This window comes from Mastacembelus armatus, chromosome 4 (assembly GCF_900324485.2).
Source record: "Mastacembelus armatus chromosome 4, fMasArm1.2, whole genome shotgun sequence".
In the NCBI taxonomy this organism is placed as follows: domain Eukaryota; kingdom Metazoa; phylum Chordata; class Actinopteri; order Synbranchiformes; family Mastacembelidae; genus Mastacembelus; species Mastacembelus armatus.
In genome coordinates, this window is record NC_046636.1 from 16,369,015 (window position 1) to 16,390,496 (window position 21,482).

The following is a 21,482-nucleotide window of genomic DNA, read 5'->3' on the forward strand; positions in this document are numbered from 1 at the left end:
GTGTTAATTACATGTTATCACTGAGCATGAACTCTATGAGATTTGTGTTGAATTATATTATAGAGGCTTGAAAAAATTAATCTTAATGCAAGTCCTGTTATTAGCTTCTCTTGTACAGTATGTGGCCAAAACTGCTTCCCATCACAGTTGGAATGGTGTCAAAGTCATCAAGATCACAGAGAATATTCACATCAAATGTGCAGAACCACATTTGAACAGAGCTCATGGTGACTGATTGAAATCTTCACAACAACCTTTTCAGTGGTTTTAACACCCGGTGTTAAGATTATTTTCTCTAATGACTTTAGTAGTGTTTTAATGAAACTGTACACATTTTGCTGTACATGTAATGGCAGGGAGAAACAGTGAGGATGGTGGAATCATTTAAACATTTCCATGAAGCACTGTGATGCAGATTAAGCTAATGCAAACAACAACAAAAAAATAAGATAAAAAAGAAAGATTAACAGAAGGAGAAAGGCATACCCAGAGCAGAAGTGAAGGAAAGAGTAGATTAGGCTATGATGTGGGGCAGAGAAGATGAAATACATCAAGATATGGAGTGATAAGAGAGACAAAGCCTCAAATAGACAGATGGAAAGTTTCAGGTTGCTAATCACTGATCAGAGCTGATGCCAGCTGAGACTTTGCCAGTGCAAGGTTTTGTGCTCCACACACACACTAAAACTCACACACATATGTTCACTGTGACAAGTAGGGGAGCACAGTTCAGTGTCACGGCCTCCTTGTCTCTAGGCAGTTTAGAATTGACACCTGATTGCTACGTGATATCTCTCTCTCTCCCTGTATGTGTGTGGGAGCGTGTGTGCCTGTCACTGTATGTGTGTGTGTGTGTGTTTGATTGGAGCTGTCTTTTCTGCTTGGATCCCCACTAACCCTCAGTCAAACAACATGCCACTGTAATAGCAGTACAAAGCGTGGCCACGTCTGTCACAGTCTCTTTGATTCTTTTATTCTGACAGGTTTCAAACTTAGTGCTTTGTTTATTTGATGTTTTTAACATCATACTGAAGAGAGCATAAAATATCTCCTCTACTGTTGAACTTGATGTTAGTTTTGAAAGGTGTTACTTTCCATAATGTTGACAAACAACCATCCCCATACCCAGCATTTATACATAGAGTACTACAAGTGATTTTAGTTGTTTGAGCTCCAAAGCCTTGTCCTTTATATTTCAAAAAGCATTTAGATGGGATAGCATCCCAAATTACATATTATAATAAAATATTCTCATTGGATCAGTTTCTTATTGCCACTCCATGACCACATAGTTTTATAACAAGGAAGCTTGATTCACACTGTTGTGATATTGAGAAATGCTGATTAGGCATACTAATGAAAAATAGATTTAAAAAATGTATCAAATATTTAAACACCAAAAGTTTTTTGCTCATGATCTGTAAATGTAAATAAGGTTTCCCAGCTATGGGTCAACAGACTCAATTTCCATTTGTCTAAACTGGAAACTTACTTTTACAGTGCAGATTAAACTTTAAACACATTTACTCCAAAATGTATTTGAAAAGATTGAGGCAGTGGAAAAAAATCCTTTAGTCTTTATATAGGGTTAAGGTTAAGTGACAGTTTTGACGCTTTGACAGTAATCTCTCTCTCTGCAGTATACTCTATAAACAGGTAATACATCCCTAGACAGCAGATGCTCTGTGTTTCTTAGACGTTTTACATTTTGAAAGAAGTGATTCTTGTGTCATGGAGCTTATTCAGCACATAGAAAGCACAAGTCAGCGCTTGCTTATCAAATTGCTTGTCAAATTCACAAAACAGAGCTGGGAGACCGTTGTAGGACTCAATGATATGCAGGGAGCTGGCTTCATCTTTAAAGACACTGTAGAGACATGGTTGGCCTTAAACCACTAGGATGTTGAATGATGGAGGAATTATTACTTATCAAAATGAGCTACTGACACTGTGCTGTACCTTTCAAGTGATTCATCTCCTTTTATTTATTCTCTAAACAAGATTTGTTTCTTGTTTTAGATAAAGGAATTTTTCAACAGTAACCATATTTGCAGAAGTTCAGTTTTTATTATTTTAATTAAGTTAAATAGAACTGAAGCAGATTTGCATAAAATTGTTAGCCATTTGGCACTGTGAAGACTGTTGGTAAAGAATGGAGTAGACTAAAGTTATTTCTTCACTTAGGCTATTAGAAGCCCCATAACATCACATGTTGTGGATGTGGATTGCTGTGTGTTTGTGTGAGTGTTGCGCGTGTGAGTGTGTGGCGCCGAAAACACTGCTAGCATGCTATTTTAGTTTTCTGCGTGTCATGCACCCTGTGAGCATAAACTCCTTACTTCCAAACTGCATGTTTTCAGATTAATTCTTTAGCAATAATATACATTTCCCTTTGTCTTTGTGCATGTGTGTATGTGCCTGCTTTTGTGGAGGACACTACATGTTCATATGTCTGTATGTACGAGCTTGTATTATATGATAGTTACATTTGATAAAGTAAGATTTTTTGTTAAGCAATAGATATTAAAATTGACACCACTCTGGTGTGTGTTTGATAAATATAAGGCTACAACCAACATTAGGTTACCGTAAAGACTAGAAACAGAATGAAACCTTGTCAAAAGTTAACAAAATCTACTTACGATCAGTCTCTATGTTAAGCTAACCAACTGTAGCCTTTTATTTATTGTACACATATGAAAGTGGCATCAATTTTTAGTTTTTGCCAACAAAACTACTCAAACACTACTGACAATAAAGATCAGAGTATATATTGATATGCACTCATTTGTCATTTTAGTTACACAGTTACATCTATCTATCTATCTATCATTAAATGTCCATATTAGTGTGCGTGTTTAGACCCAGGCATACGCCGGGGAGTTTGCCACGTTTCTGTTGAGTACTTTGCTCTGCTTTATAAAATGCTACTTCTTTTACAGCCTCTGCTTTTTCCTCTGCTACAGTTTTCATTTCCAGTTGTTGATATAATGTCACTGATATGTATTATTGATGCTACCCTATCAAAGAGGTTTATGGTTTTTAACCCTAAGAGGTTTATCCTCAGTTAAGTCTTCACTTTCAACAAACAATTTTTTTGCCTCTTTTTTAAAGTCCTTCTTTTCTTGCTGCTTAACTTTTCTTAAATGAACTCATATACAGTAAAGTCCTACTGGAAACATGTAAAGTGGACGTTGTGGTAATGTTTACCCAGTCTTTTGTCAGTGTGAAGATTTTTCGAAAATAAAAAGGGGCTATAGAAACATAAATTATTTACATATTTTCTTATCTTTTGAAAGCATCTTTTGAAGACTGTATGTGTTCTTGATCACCCTGTTTTCCTCCATCTTCTTCTTCTTGGTCCTATAGGTCCCCTTACAAAGAAACACACTGATGATTTAGGTGATAGTGACCACACGGACGACGAAGGTATTTTTTCCCCCAATGCCAAACTGATTTGCATGACAAGGGAACCCAAACTTACCCTTCCTTCTCCAATTTTTATCTTCTTTGATTTTCTTACATTTCTTGTCCTTTTTTTGAAAGTGATGGACATTTTCTTTTTGCTCTTTACTCGTAAACTCTCTTTTTGGGCTGGATGTGTTTTGTCCTTTTCAGCTTGTCTAAAGTTTACATGTCTCCCACCATTCTTTGATATTAATACTGTAACATAGTGTAACATACTGCTTGGATTTGCTGTTTACTTTACCTTTTCTTTCCTTTTCTATGTTGCATCCCACCAGCAGATCAAGTAACTATTAACCCTTCAGCCAGCTCTTAACACATTTTTGCATGTTTTTATTTCTTTTAATTTGTCTTGTTTATAAAACAGATCATGTTTAAAAGTGAAAAATCAACCACTGGCTAACTGGCTTGTTGTATACTAACACTTAGACCTGTTCATGTTTTGGGCATCAAGCCAATCACCTTTGCTCAGTATATGAAAAACCTAAAACAAGAAAAATACTGGATGAAATCAGTATAAGTATCACTCTCAATTGTGGCTACCACATGATGAATGGACAACTGGACAACTCCAAGGCAAAGTCACTGCTGATTTATTTATAGAAGAAAGCTTTCTGGTCAACCACCTGCAGGGGCTGATGGGATTTTGAACCTAAATCCCAAGCTACCAAATTAGTTGTGTAGCTACATAATATTGTGAATAATAAAACAAACCAGCCTTGGGGTTTAGCTTTTTTCAAGTGACATAAAAAAAAAAAGTGACATAAACACATAAATAGTTTTTTATTACATGGTAATTATAATAAACCACTCAAGTGGCTTCTGATCATTGAGCTGATCATTGCCATGATTTAGAATTTTTGGGAAGTGCTTGTACATCAGACCCGTTTTCAAATTTTATTTTAAATTTGCAAGCCTCAGAGAGGCAGGGCTTCTACAGAGGCAGAAATCAACTAATTGGCAGACTACAGTCTTCAGCACTGGAGTTTCCTTAGTAGCAAAAGTCAAGCGGTAAGAGAGGATGATGTATCAATATCATTAAAACTGATCATGCTAATAATAGGTTGCATAGATTATCAATCCATCTTTATTGTCATTGTCTGACATTTCAGCAAAATTCAGTTTGCAGCTTCTCAGATATGGCACCAATAAAACTCAATTAAATATGATTAAAATAGCAGCCTGATAAATAACACAGTAATGTCCTCTAAGACACATTAAACAAATAAAATAAACATTAAAATAAAATAACATTAAAAGTACTAACACAGTCAATGATGAATAGTTAGCTGATCATAATCATGAGGGATAAATTCAGAAGGTATTGCAAATTTTAAATTAGTCTTTTAACCTGTATGAACTTTAATAGATCTATCACCAGGAAACCAGGATAGCATATTAGCATAGCATAGCATATAAACATATACACTGTGCAAGACACATTAGTATAAACACATCAGTGTAAACATTTCACAAACAAATCACAAACATTTCTCATATACTCTTGTTGCTTTTAAGGCAGTTAATCCTAGATGACTATTGTATGTGCTGATGAGCGTATATAGATGAAAGAGACTACTAAAAAGATCCAGTGGATACCCCATACCATATACAATAGGACTGAACCATTGCTATTGCTTCTCTTGATTTCTAGTGCTGTTTGAAACTATGACACTATGGTGGAAATCAATTAATCCCCATAATAAAAAAGACATTTCCTTGGTAGCCATAAAAAAGCAGCCCTTTGAAAAGGCACATTAGGAATAAAATATCCTTGATAAAACTCTGAAATAGTCGTATTCCCTTAAGGCTGCTACAGTGCAACTTTAATGACAGGCAGAAAGTCTTAATGAGGCACCTCTACTGTATAATGTGACAAAGTAAACAGCAATTACATCCATATAAGACTCAACCAGATCCCTTTGATCTGTATCATCATTCTGTATTTCTGGGAGCACACACACACAACAAGATTAGACTGAGTCACACAGATCTATTCAATGAAATCCCAGCAAGCTTCAAGTATTATCTCGATAAAGGATGCAGGGCAGACAACTAATCCAGTTTAATATAGAGGAAAATATGCTTGAGAATGCACACACACACAGACAGTCACACACTCTGATACCCAGGATGACTGACTCTGATCAGCACCATTTCTACACCCCCCAAGCCCCCCAGCGGCTCTTGATGCTCTTAACTATTGACCTTTCGTCACCTTGTAGTTGCAAACTCATTGTGAACACCCCCTAACCTCCCAACCCCACCCACCAACCAAATCTTGGATTTTACAATCTCTTTATGTGCAGTAATGCTGGGTTTGTAATCCTTTTGTGCATAGAATACAGATGTAAACAGGAAACTCCCCGAGAGCTGAGGATTTGTTGGAAGCTCTGTTTTTCTTTTTTTTTTCTTCTTTTTTTTATAGCAAGTATTGCTGAAGTAGTTAAGAGTGTGTATACAGGAGGGGAGATGTCATAAACTGTTGTATCTACAGGGCTCTTATGGGCCCCTGGTATATTATGTAAAGTATTATATGGCAATATGTGTGAGATATTAATCTTCCTATGCACTACGGATATATTACTTCAACGGTGGAGTGCTCAAAGATATAGATTTTGCTGACAGCATGAGAACAATCCTGAGGCAGTAGAAAGGATCATAATGTGTTACTCTGTTCCATCCAGCTTGCCCAGAGGCTTCAGCTGGTGACATTTCAATTGTAACTCCAACTACTTAGATTGCATGATATCACATACATACAGTAGCGCCGAAATGTCCTTTACCAGAACGGAAAAATACAGCAATTAATCTTAACATGAAACATAAAATATCTAAAGATTAAGTCCAACATAAAATGGTAAGAGTCGCAATTTGGATTCTTGTGAAATGTGCAGTTAATTTGCATTTGAGGCATGGTAAGCATTAATGAAAATCCTGCTGTGACTATCACTACCTGAATAGACCACAAGACACATGCAACCGACATGCTCTCAATGCTCTCCATACTGAACGTAAACAACAAAAAGATTGCTTGTCACTACCCTCTAAAACAACCCATATGACTAAATATGTTTTTCATTCTGTCAGTGATCTTGTTAGTGTCCTGTTTCACTTAGGCAGGTGACAACACTTCAGCATTAGGAAAACATCACAGTTAAAAGAAAACAAAATGAAATCAAACAAGACAAAATCAAACTCTTTGTAGACTAAGCCAGTCACCTCAACCTCCAACCAGTATTTTGAAAGGGAGCAATTATGACTTTAGTGATTATGCCACATCCAGGTCATATGAAATAAGTAGTGTACAGTTGGAATTGCAAATTAGTTAAGGGTTTAAAACCATGTGCACTGTATCTATTTGATGGGGTTTTAATTATCTCCAATCCCTGACTGCCTTATTGGAACAATGTGTAAAATACATGGCTCTGCCACTTATGTATTATTAAAGTCCAAGTATGATCTGAGAAGTTAAGCTTTCACAACTTGTAATCCTGAGATTATGACAGGAATGCTATTTACAAGATGAAAAGTGTTAATTATAATAACTCCACAGACAGAAACTTCATATAGGTAATTATCCTCCAATTTGCCAGAGGTCACTTGTCAGGAAAACAGAAACATCATCACACTAATTATTTGATTTCTATGGCAAGGAAATTCTCACAACACATCTGTGAATGTTTTCATTATAAGAGCAGCATTACATCTTTATATAACTCTATACGTATATGATGACAGACAGTACATAAAAAAACATATTAAAAGATAGAACATTTGACATTTTGCAAATATCACATGAAGCCGAAATTGATTTGCACATGGCACACATAAATATGCCATCAAATCTGCATTTCATTACCAATTCATATTCAGAGCATCTTATGTAGTGGATATATACTCTAATGAGTAACATCAGCACAGTTGCACTGATTATCCTTTTCATCTGGACCTGTTTGAATTGGGGTTCACCACTGGGCCTCATTTTGTTTCCTGTTGCTTTTGCCAAGATTCCCAAAGGCTTCCCTCCCTGCAGCAAGAGGCTGAAGCCAGAATTTAAAAAATAAACAAAAAAAAAACATCTCCTTGTGCCTGCTGCTGGTTTGATAAGTCCTCTACACCAGCAGAGGGAGAGGATACCGAAGTTGTTGCAACAGCCTGGAGCCATCTCTGAGGGGTTGCTCTGAAAAATTTAAAGCACCTGAATCTCTTTGATCATAACCACATCCTTTAGGAAGCAATGATCTACTTCATGCTGGCATGGTACCTATCCTCTGACAAACTCTCCCCTCATCCATACTCATCCCTATAGGAAGAATGAGTGGTCGAATCACTGCAAGATTGAAGCTGATTTTAGTTCTTTCCAAAAACAAGCTTTCATCTTGTTGCTTGCTGTGGAAAAAAAACTTAGATGTTCCTATCTAGTTCGAAACACCTTCACTGAAAAAGTAAATCCTTTAAAGTCATTTTAAAGAGAAGAATAAAATGACACATTTATATTACAAACAATCACGTAAATGTTGGACGTTCCAGAAGTAACCCAGAATTACCTCTCCTCGTACAAGGGGATGATGGGAAGAGATGAAATCTGCAATCAGCTGAATGGGGATTAATTGATAGGTTGGGGGAGCAAAGGGAGAGCCTGGGGATTTAGAGGATTTTTTTTGGCTCCAAGCCTTGCAGTGGCAGCTAGTGAAGGATGCCAGAAAACGATACTGAAAGCAAGCTGGCTTCCATAAACTTAAAGCCTCAAGGTACAGTCTGTTCAGCATACACCCAGATTTGTTTCAGCCAGTAAATCCAGGTAAATTCAGGTAAATCCATCAAATGCTCAAACATTGCCAATATTATCCTAACCTTACCTCATTACCACTGACCTTCACTGCTGAACAAAAGAGGCAGCTATAACAGCTGCACTGGCTCTATCTTGCTGCAGTAGACATTAATTCATTTATTCCTGTAATGCTCGAGAGCGCCTATACACATACAACCAATGCTGTCACATCAGAGAGCTCCCACAAAGTGTACAAGGAGATGAAACATTCACTTTGTGTTTGCTTTAAAGAAAAAAACACCCACCTGTAAGAAGATTTAGATAGATCACAGAAGCATTTTCAATGTTTTGATTCATGCAAGTGCTGCTCTGCCTCCTCCTACCCTTCATCATCTACAATACCATCATCAACATAATTTTCAACCTTCAACCTTGAAAATCTCAATATTGTCAACATCATCAATCATCAACATCATCAGTTGGCATCATTAATATTAATATTGTTATAATTATCATGGTTGTCCTTATCATCATTGCCTTTATGAGTGTCAGCTGTCAATATTACTGTCCATGTTAGTATCATTGTGTGTGATCATGATCAACACCATCACTATCACTGCCCTGGCACCATCACCAATATCATCAATTACACCATGGATGTTATGAGCACCATCATCAACATTATCATCATTCTCATCAACACAGTCATCATCATCATAATTGCGCTTATTTTTTATCATTATCATTGCTGTCCCGATATACAATTTCTGTTATTGTCATTAACATAGTTGTCATCAGCATTGGCATTATTATTATTTCCATCACTATTGGTATAGTCATTATTATTGTCAATATACTGTAGTCCTAATTGTCATCACTGAAATCATCATTTCCACCACTATTGTCATTATTGCCACCAACATCCCCATGGTCATGGCAGTCTTTACTATTACATCCATAGTTTTATCATCACATTAACAGAATTGTAGTAATCATCTCCATCACTGTTTTTTGTTATCCTTTTTCTCATTTTGCCTTCCCTTTTCTTTTGCACGACTACACACATATCTGCACTGAAATGTACACACACAGAAACACACACACTTGTCATAATTCCCTGACCTTTTTTGTCAGGAGTTTCTGGAAGCTTTCCAAAGGAGAGTTATGAGGTGCTGCTACACTGTCGCCACTGCCTGCTGCAACAGAGGAAGCAGAACAACTAGAAAAAAAAAACTACAAAGGACAGAGAATGATAGAAGTGACGTAAAGCGCTCTGCACCAAGTGAAAGGACAAACACAGTATGCACACAAACACAGAAGCAGAAAAAAGGTATTTTACTGAGGTGTTGCATTTTTAATTTCCTGTTAGATTTCCTTTTGCCAACTGGATTTTTTTTACATTCTCTGTTGGGAAGAAAATGGTTTTAACACTTGTCCAATATAGTATAGACACACTAACATTTAATACCTTGACCATTTCCTGCTATAAAATGTCCTCTTTCCTCAGAAATATATCTTTATTTTTCAAGTTACATGCACGAAAGGTAAAATATGTGGTAAACCCATCTCAATTATTATTTGATTTTAAGTGTTCTCATTATCTGTGATGTGGTTATGCAGTAAAATGAGTTTAAACATTGAAATCATACTGATGTACATTATTTACAGTAGACTGCTAGAAGGGGCACTTTTACACAACTGAAAAGCACAATAGCAGTGTTTGAGTTTTGATTAAGTTCCTTCATCCATGAGATGTTTACATTATTTTATATACTCGCCTTGATATGGAGTAGTTTAAACTCACAGTTTTAACACCACATCTCTCTGCCTTTCTTGCTCCCATCGTAATTGAAGTTAATTTAATGCTCTCATTTCAGATATAACACCTTTTATTCCCTGCACTCATTGGTCTCTCTCTGTGCCTGAGTCCCTCAGTGGGAAAACATCACTAGGATAAACAATGTGTATTGCTGCATGTACTGATAGTTTAGAAGAAAGATGAAAAACTTCATCTCTGAGATTCAGATTTTTCTGACCCTTGAACTTACAGTGGGTACGGAAAGTATTCAGACCCCTTTAAATTTTTCACTCTTTGTGTCATTGCAGCCATTTGCCAAAATCAAAAAAGTTCATTTTATTTCTCATTAATGTACACTCAGCACCCCATCTTGACAGAAAAAAACAGAAATGTAGAAATTTTTTCAAATTTATTAAAAAAGAAAAACTGAAATATCACATGGTCATAAGTATTCAGACCCTGTGCTCAGTATTAAGTAGAAGCACCCTTTTGAGCTAGTACAGCCACGAGTCTTCTTGGGAATGATGCAACAAGTTTTTCACACCTGGATTTGGGGATCCTCTGCCATTCTTCCTTGCAGATCCTCTCCAGTTCTGTCAGGTTGGATGGTGAACGTTGGTGGACAGCCATTTTCAGGTCTCTCCAGAGATGCTCAATTGGGTTTAGGTCAGGGCTCTGGCTGGGCCAGTCAAGAACGGTCACAGAGTTGTTCCGAAGCCACTGCTTTGTTATTTTAGCTGTGTGCTTAGGGTCATTGTCCTGTTGAAAGGTGAACCTTCGGCCCAGTCTGAGGTCCTGAGCACTCTGGAAGAGGTTTTCTTCCAGGATATCTCTGTACTTGGTCTCATCAGACCAGAGAATCTTATTTCTCATAGTCTGGGAGTCTTTCATGTGTTTTTTGGCAAACTCTGCGCGGGCTTTCATGTGTCTTGCACTGAGGAGAGGTCTCCGTCGGGCCACTCTGCCATAATGCCCCGATTGGTGGAGAGCTGCAGTGATAGTTGACTTTGTGGAACTTTCTCCCATCTCCCTACTGCATCTCTGGAGCTCAGCCACAGTGATCTTTGGGTTCTTCTTTACCTCTCTCACCAAGGCTCTTCTCCCACGATTGCTCAGTTTGGCTGGACGGCCAGGTCTAGGAAGAGTTCTGGTCGTCCCAAACTTTTTCCATTTGAGGATTATGGAGGCCACTGTGCTCTTAGGAACCTTGAGTGCTGCAGAAATTCTTTTGTAACCTTGGCCAGATCTGTGCCTTGCCACAATTCTGTCTCTGAGCTCCTTGGGCAGTTCCTTCGACCTCATGATTCTCATTTGCTCTAACATGCACTGTGAGCTGTAAGGTCTTATATAGACAGATGTGTGCCTTTCCTAATCAAGTCCAATCAGTTTAATTAAACACAGCTGGACTCCAATGAAGGAGCAGAACCATCTCAAGTAGGATCAGAAGAAATGGACAGCATGTGAGTTAAATATGAGTGTCACTGCAAAGGGTCTGAATACTTATGACCATGTGATATTTCAGTTTTTCTTTTTTAATAAATTAGCAAAAATTTCGACATTTCTGCTTTTTTCTGTCAAGATGGGGTGGTGAGTGTACATTAATGCGAAATAAAATTAACTTTTTTGATTTTGGCAAATGGCTGCAATGACACAAAGAGTGAAAAATTTAAAGGGGTCTGAATACTTTCCGTACCCACTGTATGTTTGACACATGCTTAATTAACCAATATTCCTATATTAAAACACACACACACATCCTGCTTTTTACATCACAAAAATCAGTACTCATCATTGGCATATATTTTTTTAGCTATCGTCTTGTTACATTTATTGCACAGTAATTATGGAAATGATTGAACTGTAATTTAAAAGCTGAATCAACATCGTGTCCTTCACGCTACCAAAACCGTTTCAGTTCTTCAAAGAAAACAAGTGTCCTGTTCAGTTTTTGGCTCTGTTTAATTTCCCCTGGTGTCACATGCGCTCACATGCATTTATAGTCATAAACTCAAGGCAAACACCTCCCTGCAGCTAAACAACTATGAAGTGCTAACCTGAATTTAAAATTATGTTTTAATAAAGCAGAGAGCTTTCAAAAATTGTCCAAACGTAATTTTTAAATAGATTTTCTTCCACATTAATTGCACAAGTTTCACCTCTGCATGGAATGACACTTTAGATTGCCACTCTTGCATGTTGACAGTCCAATGCCTGGAGGAAAATTAAAACTTGCCACATAAAATATCCTGTTTCATTAACACTCATATGGAATTTAAAATGGCTAAATAAATAAATAAATAAAAAAACATTTTCCAATCACCACAAACATGTCACAGTCTTGTAGGAGAAAAAAAATGAATGGTTTGACGCCTCAAACTAACAAGGTCTCCACATAAAAACAGCCAGTGTGATCAAGTAAAATTAAAGAGGTGGCCAGAGCCCCCTAAAGCATTGAAATTGAATCTCGAGGTGCCACCTTCAATCTGTCAACTAATCAGTCCTTTTGCCTTCTCCACCTCCTCCTCCTCCTCATCCTCCTCTTCCTCCCCACTACTTCAGACATCAGGGAGAGTGGAAGCCCTAAGCCGGTGATGGTTTTCATCCACGGTGGTTCCTACATGGAAGGGACTGGAAATATGTTTGATGGCAGCATCCTGGCCAGCTACGGGAATGTGATTGTCATAACTGTCAACTACAGACTGGGCGTCCTAGGTAAGGATCACGTTGTATAACCAACCATTGCTGTTGTGTGTTGTGACTTTAGCTTAGCATAAACTTGAAATGAAAAAATTTACTTCTTTCTTTCTTTGTTTTCTGATAATTCTGCATTCTGCTGCTCGTATTTTCCGGTGACTTTAGCTTAGCATGAAGGATAAAACTTGGAAGTGAATTTACTACTTTCTTTACTACTTTGTATCAGGTTGTTGTGGTGTCACTGCTTGTTGCACTTCAGAGTTTAGCTCAGCCTGAGTGCTGACACTAGATTGAAAATTGTTTTCGTGATAACTTTTGTATTTTTGTGCATATCTTTCCTGCTTTCTTATTCCTCCCATGTATTCCAATTGGAGTGTAGCCGCTGGTGAAATTCCAAAGTGCTTAGCTTAGCATAAATGCTAAACTAGGGATTCCTTCCTTTTGTTACAGTTTTAGAGTCTTGGATCCCCATGCCAAATGCTTAAGTGAAGTAGAAATAATTTTATGATAATATCGAAATGTTTGTTGGGACATCATGGACTTTCCTTGTTCTGCACTGAAAATGACATATCAATTGCACAACTGAGTAGTCAGGCATTTGGCCTTGTTATCACATTTTTCTTGCATCTACTGTTCCTCTTTACTTTCTTATATTCAGTAGCCTTTAGTCTGTCATGCCATGTTCCTTCTTCCTCATCTCTATATCTCTTCTCTTCCTATTTTATCTCTTCTCATCAGTCTTATTCCTAATTCCTTTTCACGTGTATAGATGCTACTGCTGCCCTTAAGGGCAACACATAACAGAAATAAAATTCTTAAATGGAATAATATGATTTGTTTTAAACTTAAAAACTGATTTCATTTTCTTGCTGTTCTGGTTGCTGAGGATTTTCTGTTTCACACACATGCACACAGATAGATAGATAGATAATAGATGGATGGATGAATGGGTGGATAGACAGTTGGACAGATATGGATGGGATAGATAGATAGATAGATATTTGAGGGCATGTGTGTGTTCATATATTTTTCTGTTCTTATAAATGTGAAATGGCTAATATTTTCATGAATACAATATGATAGTAAGTTTCCTGACAGCTAAAAATCATGTGATGTGAAAGCAAGGACACATTTTCCAGTCAAAGGTGCCTGCTGAAAAATTGTGGTTAATGGCTCTTGGAGATAACTGTCATTCAGCCAGTGACTGGATGGACAATTCTAAGCAGCAACCCTCAAATCTTGCCAAAACCAGAAAAGTGGATATTACAGAGAGCTCTTCATCATCTGTAATTACCAATCATCCATTCCTTATTTCCTCAGAGTCATGAGGGGCCTGGAGGCTATCCTAGTGTGGAGAACAAGTCTGTACCGAAAGTCCTGTATAAAAATGGCAATACTGTTCCATTAACTGCAAAGTTCTAAACCTGCTTGTAACACTGTAACATTGGAAGCTTCACCTAGTGCTATTGATGTGAGAGATGGCTGACAGAACAGGAATCAGTTTTGACCAAAAACCTGAAATGCCACACTTGTTGGTTCCAGCTTTAATAATGTGAGAATGCTGTTTTGTGTTTCAGCATAGATGTAACAATTTTGAGTACTGGACTTTGGTTAGACAACACAAGCAATTTAAGTATTTTGAATTGTGCTCTTGGAAAGTAATGGACCTTTGTTTTTTAACTATATTTTAATGTTTTATAGTCTAATATGTTGATGATTAAATGATGTATTGCTTGATGAATAATGAAAAAAAATAATGGTAGGCCTATAACCATCGAAATCTTATCATTGCTGTTGTCAGTGTTAATATGTGGAAAGTAAAGGACAAAGATAAAGCAAGAAAACAATCAACAAATCCTATTTTATTACTTGTAATTATAATATCTTTCCATATATGAGCTTTCTCTCATGCTCTTTCTCTGTCTATGAGTATTTCTAATGTACAAGCTCTTAATTGCTGCAGGCCTCATAGCATTGAGGGAAACTGTATCGATTCTGGTTAACACGAGGCACTGCTGTGTGCTCAGATTACACTACGTGTTTGTGTTTATCCCCCTGGCAATGGACAGAAGTATATGACTTTACCTCACCAAACATGTAATGGTGTTTGTTTGTGTATGTGTGTATATGAATAACAGTTAGTGTATAACTGAGTTTGGTAAAATAGCCATAATAATGAGACATTTAGTCTAGTTATTTAATTCTCTCATATTGCTCCAGAACGTAATTTAGATATACTATTATTGACTCCCAAAGTATGTAAAACTTTGGTTATTTTCACACTTGGTCAATGTACCCTACTGATGATGTGTTGTTGCAATAGTACCCAAGTTCCATTCTTTCAGATCTTTTTCAGACAAGGGGGTCACTATTTTGATTTGTTTTCACGTAGACAAAACCTCCGGATTGTGAAATGATTGTGAAACATACTAATGACCACACATAAATCACCCTTGGTGAGTGTGAAAGTTCTATAAACATTAAATAATAGTACAAACTCTTTCTGAAAACAACTAGCCCTGCTTGGACATACTGTTGCATATTATAATGCAGTAGCACCTATAATTAAGGTACACAATGTTCGCTTTGACTGGCTGAGTGTTTAGTACAGTGATCTTTCTTCATGCAGCATTTATTGCTGTTGAAATTAGTTTTTGTAAAATTAAGCTTTAACATTTGATATGTAGTTGATGGGCCCTCATCAGAACCAGACTACATTTTGCAGTGGACCCAAGGATGTTTTGCTGGCGTCCACTTGAGTTTGACAATTGCTTTTACTGTCAACAAACATAGAAAATTTCTTCAGAAAATTACTTTGGTTGTCAGTGAGAACAGAGAGACCCAGCAGAGAAGCTCCGTAACAGTGGCTAAAGCTTAAGCTTGAGCACCTGGCCAGAGTGAAAGGTTGGCCATGGAAATATAGCAGGGAGGCCAGGTGTTTGGTCAGATCACAGAACCACAGAGAAGGGGGAGACTGTGTCCAGCAACAGAAGGCAGTACTAAAGTCAAGGTCCAGACAATGAGTCAGATCTGGAGGTCCAGGTAGATTGGCAAATGGGCTGAGGATTGGAGGCTAGAGAGTCCGTTAGCAGGTGCGAGCAATCCTAGGAAATGGAGGATGCAGAAAAGGCAAGTAAGTAGGAATAAGATAAAAGGCAGCTAAAAACACAATCTGAGGTCAAAACACAATGCAGTGGTCAGAGTAGAATGCTGGAAAGTCACTCTAGGTGAAGTCAGGTGAACAATCTGCCAAGGGAGAACTAGGTGACCCTCCAGAGAGAACACCACAAAAAGGGGGCTAGGTGACACGCTCATGCCATCATTAATGAGATTAAGCCACTCCTATCCACAAGAAACTACAAGGTATTACACATATCTAGAAGAGATTTTAAGAACCTTAAAGACTGAAAAGGACTTGCAGAGTTCATTAATGCCTTCCTTAATTAATAACTTTCAGCTGTTTTCTCATAATTATATTCTCCAACTAGCTACTTAGTCTCTGTTAGGTACAGGTGACCATATTCAGCTAGCTATGCTCATTTGAAGATGCTGCTCTGCCTTGGCGTAGCCTGTGTTTTTGTAACTGTGGGAGCAAATATACGTAAAACTGCTGATGCAAAGCTCAATTTATTGTTTAAGGGCCTTGGCTACAATGGATTTGGCCATGGGGCATGTATATAACATGTGACTGTCAATGTTTGTTCCATGGGTGTGTATGGACATGTGTGTGTGTTTAATGAATTAGCAGTTCCCCCTGTGTGCAGATGGAGTGTTAATGGAACACATGGCATATTGCTGTCAAAGTGTCATTATTAAGGGTGGCAGGCACTTATTATTGACTTTGTCATCTCACTGCTCTGTGGTTTATAATGGGACATTCTACTGAAGGGTTGGTTTTGTTTTAGTTAACACTTGGACAATGCAAGAAACTCAGTACACTGTCATCCTCGTGTAGTAGTCAGATATTCAGACGTGAGGAATGATGCTATTCTGAGGGGTGTTAGAAAGTAGGTCTATTTTTTTCTGAACACGTCTCTTTGTCCCCAGTGACTATAGCATTACAGTTAAAGAATTGGTAAGATGCGCAATTGAGTAGTTAGCAATTTTGTATTTTGTAAATGTAAATGTGAATATATAAAGAATAGGTCTCCAAAATGCACTGCAGTGGTGCACAAAATATGATTGAAACTGCCAATACATGAATACAGTGCCTCACCAGGATTTGTTTTCTGTACTTCCAAGCAGTGGAATATGCATTTAAGGCGAAACCCTCACAGTGTTGAGTTTGTTTCAACCCAGCCAAAACCTTTAATCATCCTGATTGATGAGGTGCATTTTCCTGACTCAAACCTTCTCCAAATACCCCTTCCATTTCAGCCATACATCAGCCATTCAGCCAATTCATCAAGCCTCTGATTGTTTAAAGATATACCTGGCCAGTAAAATATCAATTTCTCTGCATGGCACCACTTCTTTAACTCTACCCCGCTTTTACAGCACCATGATTACGATTAAAAAAGTCCTTGCTTTAGAAAAGATTCTGCAGGAGAAAAATGAACGCTGTTATCAAAGAAGCTGTAGATGTGCATAGGTTTCTAAAAAGTAATTGATAAGTAATTAATTAAAAAGTAAATAATAAGCTGTAATTACATAAATATAATAGTTACTAAGTAACAAATTAATAATCTGTGTAAAGGTTATGTGAATGTATTGTGTAGAGATTATGTGAATGTATTTGTGCAGCAACTAGAGGAAAAAAGTACAGATAAGGGACTTTTTTTTCTTAATACACAAAAAAAGAGAAAAACAAGAACCATACACACAAAAAGACAAAAGACAAAAAAATACAAATTTGTCTGATGGTCCAAGCTCGAGTGTTATCATTCTATGTGGAATTATTTTGTTCATTGTGACAGCCCCAAATTCAGAGAAAATTCACAATATGTATACTTCTAATTTTTCAGAATTCAGTACAGCTAGCAGGACTTTAATTGTATCCAAATTATGACTGCATGTATTTGCTTGAGGAGAATTTCCTCTCACACAGGCATTACCCCTAATGTTTACTTCCCCTAATATTACTCTTTGTTTTTATCTTTCTCTCTCACTATTGATCTATCTATCTGTATGTATGGATCATTTGTCCTTTTTACCCTTCACAGTAATTGGTCGTTCACTTTTCTAGCTATCCTCTTTCAGTTTTTGTCCTGCTGGCTAAGTCTTGTGAACTATTATTTCGATGCTTATACATTTTATTCTCCCTGAAACAAATACCCCTACGATTCGGATTCATTACATATTATGTATGTCACTGCCATCTCTTCTCTCTTATGCCCTGCCTCTCATTATTCCTCATTGCGTGTAGCCTTGATAGAGATTCTTTAGAAGGTCCACATTGGGTGTTCATTAGTGGCTAATGGTTACTATTTCCCAAAACATTGGTAGTTGTATTGAATACAGTTCAATTTCAGTTTCATTTGTATAATATCAAATTACATTAAAAATCATCTCAAGGCACTTTACATAAAAATCCAAGAAATCCCTTATGAGCAGCAATTGGCGATAGTGGAGAGGAAAAAGTCTCTTTAATGAAGAAAACACCAGCAGAACCAGGCTCAGTTTGGGCAGCCACCTGCCTTGACCAGTTGGGATGAGTGGATAGAGGAGAGAGAAAATAACAACAATAAACAACAAATAAACACTGTGCAGGTTGGTGGGGCCAGTAACTGCACATCATCAGTATTCAGCTCCAGGACCAGGGACACCTGCAGAAGGTACAGAGAGAGTGAGAACAAACTAAGGGAGAGAGAAGGCATCAAGTTAATCATTTAGTAGTGGCATATTGGCACATCTTTTACTTGTAACATGAATTCTTGTAAATGATCATCAGAATTTTTCAACAATTAAATAGTTATATAGATGCTGTAAGGGGGTCTCTAAGTATTTCTAATAAAATGCAAATATATACTGTATACATGTTTAAGAGTCCTTTATTTTGCTCCTTTTTGCAGTGTTTTTACAGTGTTGGGTGTGTGTTTGTGTGTAGGACAGAAGGAGCTTTGCTAGACTGTGTTACGCCCCAACCTAGGGGTTGCCGGAGTATAACACGATTATGGAGTTTTCCTCCAAACCTCTTCCACTCTCAACCAACACGAACGAGACGAACTACAATTAACAAGAATATTTATTCTGTTTAAACCCAGAATACAATGCAGAATGTTCAAAACAAACAAAACGCTAATTTAGCCCTACTCAAAAAAAAACGCTCCGTGAGCCCTACGATATCAAACAAAAGAAAATCAATAACAGAAACGCTTCCTACGTCCACGCCCACTCCATCCTCCGTCACACCCACACACATACACACACACGTAAAGGGGAGGGCCAATAACACACAACCACACACACATAATGACCCCTAGGGTCATAACAACTGGATTGAACTGAGTATTTGCTGCAATATTTCTTACTTTCTCCTCTTCATATTTACCAAAATCCCCCTATTGCTGAGGGAAAGATTTTCAGATATTCAAATTTGTACCATGTATCTATGCCTTTGGGCATAGGCAGACACTCAGACCCAGATTATTTATAAAATAATATCCTACAAATTCAAAGAAGTAATCACACATATGCAGTGAAAGTACAATCAAAACTAAGAACAGCTTCATGAAACTATATATGAAACTTGCTTAGACATTCCCTTCAATAAAAATACAGTCTGCTCCTATCAGTATGGCTTATATTTTATCTGATTATTTGAATTTTAAATAGTTGGAGTAAGGCCAGTTTACAATATATATATCATATGTTATCAACCAGATTTTCAATAGAGTTTTCCGTCCTATAAAATTTCTGTCCTCAAACTGAGCCCGGTTCTACTGGAGGTTTTTTTCTTCTGTTAAAGGGAGTTTTTCTTCTCCACTGTCGCCAAGTGCTTGCTCATAAGGGATTTGTTGGGTTTTTTGTTTATGTAAAGTGCCTTGAGATGATTTGTATTGTGATTTGGCGCTATACAAATATAACTGAATTGAGTTGAGGGTCTAAATGCTGTTTAGCCTTGGTGATCTTCAATATCTTTTGTGTGTAGTGCTAAACTTGGCTAATGGCAGCTAACACATCAGCTAATAGCAGCCTAATATTTGCATAAGCCTTCAGTACTACATATCAGTTTGTCTAGGCTGTCATGTATATGTATCTTACAGTAAACCAAAAGGACTGTGTCCACCTTCTGGAAACCTTTCTTTGCTTTGTTGGAACTCGCTGTTGTAGTGTAGTGCTCTTTTGGCTAATGCAAGGTTTTCTCAGTCTGCTATTGCTTGATTTGTTTGTGTCCAGATCTTTTGGCTTCATGGCATTGATATGATTTATTCAGTGAGCTTTCTGCAATGCTAATGGAAGCTATGCTATCCTAATGGTGATCTGGTGGAAATGTGGATGGTGTGGCAAGCTCCACTGCAGCTCTGCTGGTGCATCAAGGAGTGTATTAATCTGGCTGAAGCCTGGGCAACACAAGACCATCTGGGTCTGCTCCACTAAGCCAGGCAACTGTAGCCACCGCTTGCTTCACCTGCCACCAACCCATCATTAGGCACACAATAATATGCACAGTATGGTTTATACATGACCACATTCACAGTCTGATTCCAGATATCAATCTGGTTTCATTCATCCATTTCATTCATTCAAGTCATTGTATCAACAGACGATAAATGGACTGCACTTATATAGTGCATTTCCCCCTTAATGGAAAAGACGCTGGTCTGGGGTTCAGTGACACTATGGCATGTGGACTAAAGGAGGCTGGTATGAAACTGCTAAGCCTGTGCTTGGTGAAAGGCCTGCTCAACCTCCTGTGCCACAGCTGCCAGTGTCAGTGCTGTGCTGTAAAATAGCAGATTACAGAGCGTGTACAGTACATGCAGAAAACTCACTGCAACATTAATGATCTGACAGTATAAATTTGTAGTTTGACAGAAACAATCCGAAATCACTAACTGTACCAATCCACGTTGGCTTAATGATAGTCAACTATTATTGTGCAATCCAAAGAGATTAAATGAATATATTAATTCTGCAAAACCAAAATTGCTCTGAGATGCTAAGGTGGAATAAAATCAGTAACCACACTACATAATTGCTTGTGTATACTTTCTGTTCCTTGCACACTCTAAACTAACAGATCTCTCCCCTTATTGTTTTCTGGCTTGTTTTGCTTCAATTACTTTTCTATATCCTTCTCTGCCATGTTCTTAAACTATGACATATCATAAATCCAAAAATACCAAACTTACACTAAAAACATAGCAGCAGTGTTTTCACCTAAAACCACTACTAATTCTACAGCAGAATGTGTTTAAATGCCTGCTAAAAGCAGGTATTAGGTAAGCAGGTATTACTTAAGTATTATTTTTGAGCTTTATTTTCTTTCTGATGCCACAGCGGGCAGATACATCAAAGTCTGAAAGTTCCAAAAACATAACTACCTTTTGAAGTCACTGTTAAGTCCACTACAATTGCACTGTATTTTGAAAAATACAGCTTACAATAAAGCAGGGGTGGCAAACTCCAGTCCTCGAGGCCCACTGTCCTGCTTGTTTTCCAACTATCCCTGCTCTACCCACTGCTGATTACCTGGCTCAGGTTGCTCAGTCTGGCAGTGCAGGGATATGTAGTTTTATTGGACAAATTCACATGCACATTAAAAAAAAAAACTTGCTTTAGCCACCTCACATTTGTTCTCTTCTTGCG

General features: G+C 37.5%; 1 protein-coding gene across 3 annotated transcripts in view; it reads left to right on the forward strand.

Moving 5' to 3' along the window:
• nlgn1 (neuroligin 1) overlaps positions 1-21,482 on the forward strand; it is a 340,091-nt gene that overhangs the window by 126,934 nt on the left and 191,675 nt on the right. For 2 of the 3 annotated variants that reach the window (XM_026305296.1, XM_026305298.1), the window contains 2 exons: positions 3,370-3,429; positions 12,597-12,749. In XM_026305296.1, coding sequence (XP_026161081.1) covers positions 3,370-3,429; positions 12,597-12,749 — 213 coding nt within the window. The remainder of the gene's footprint in view (positions 1-3,369; positions 3,430-12,596; positions 12,750-21,482) is intronic. The other variant, XM_026305297.1, reaches the window with a different exon arrangement.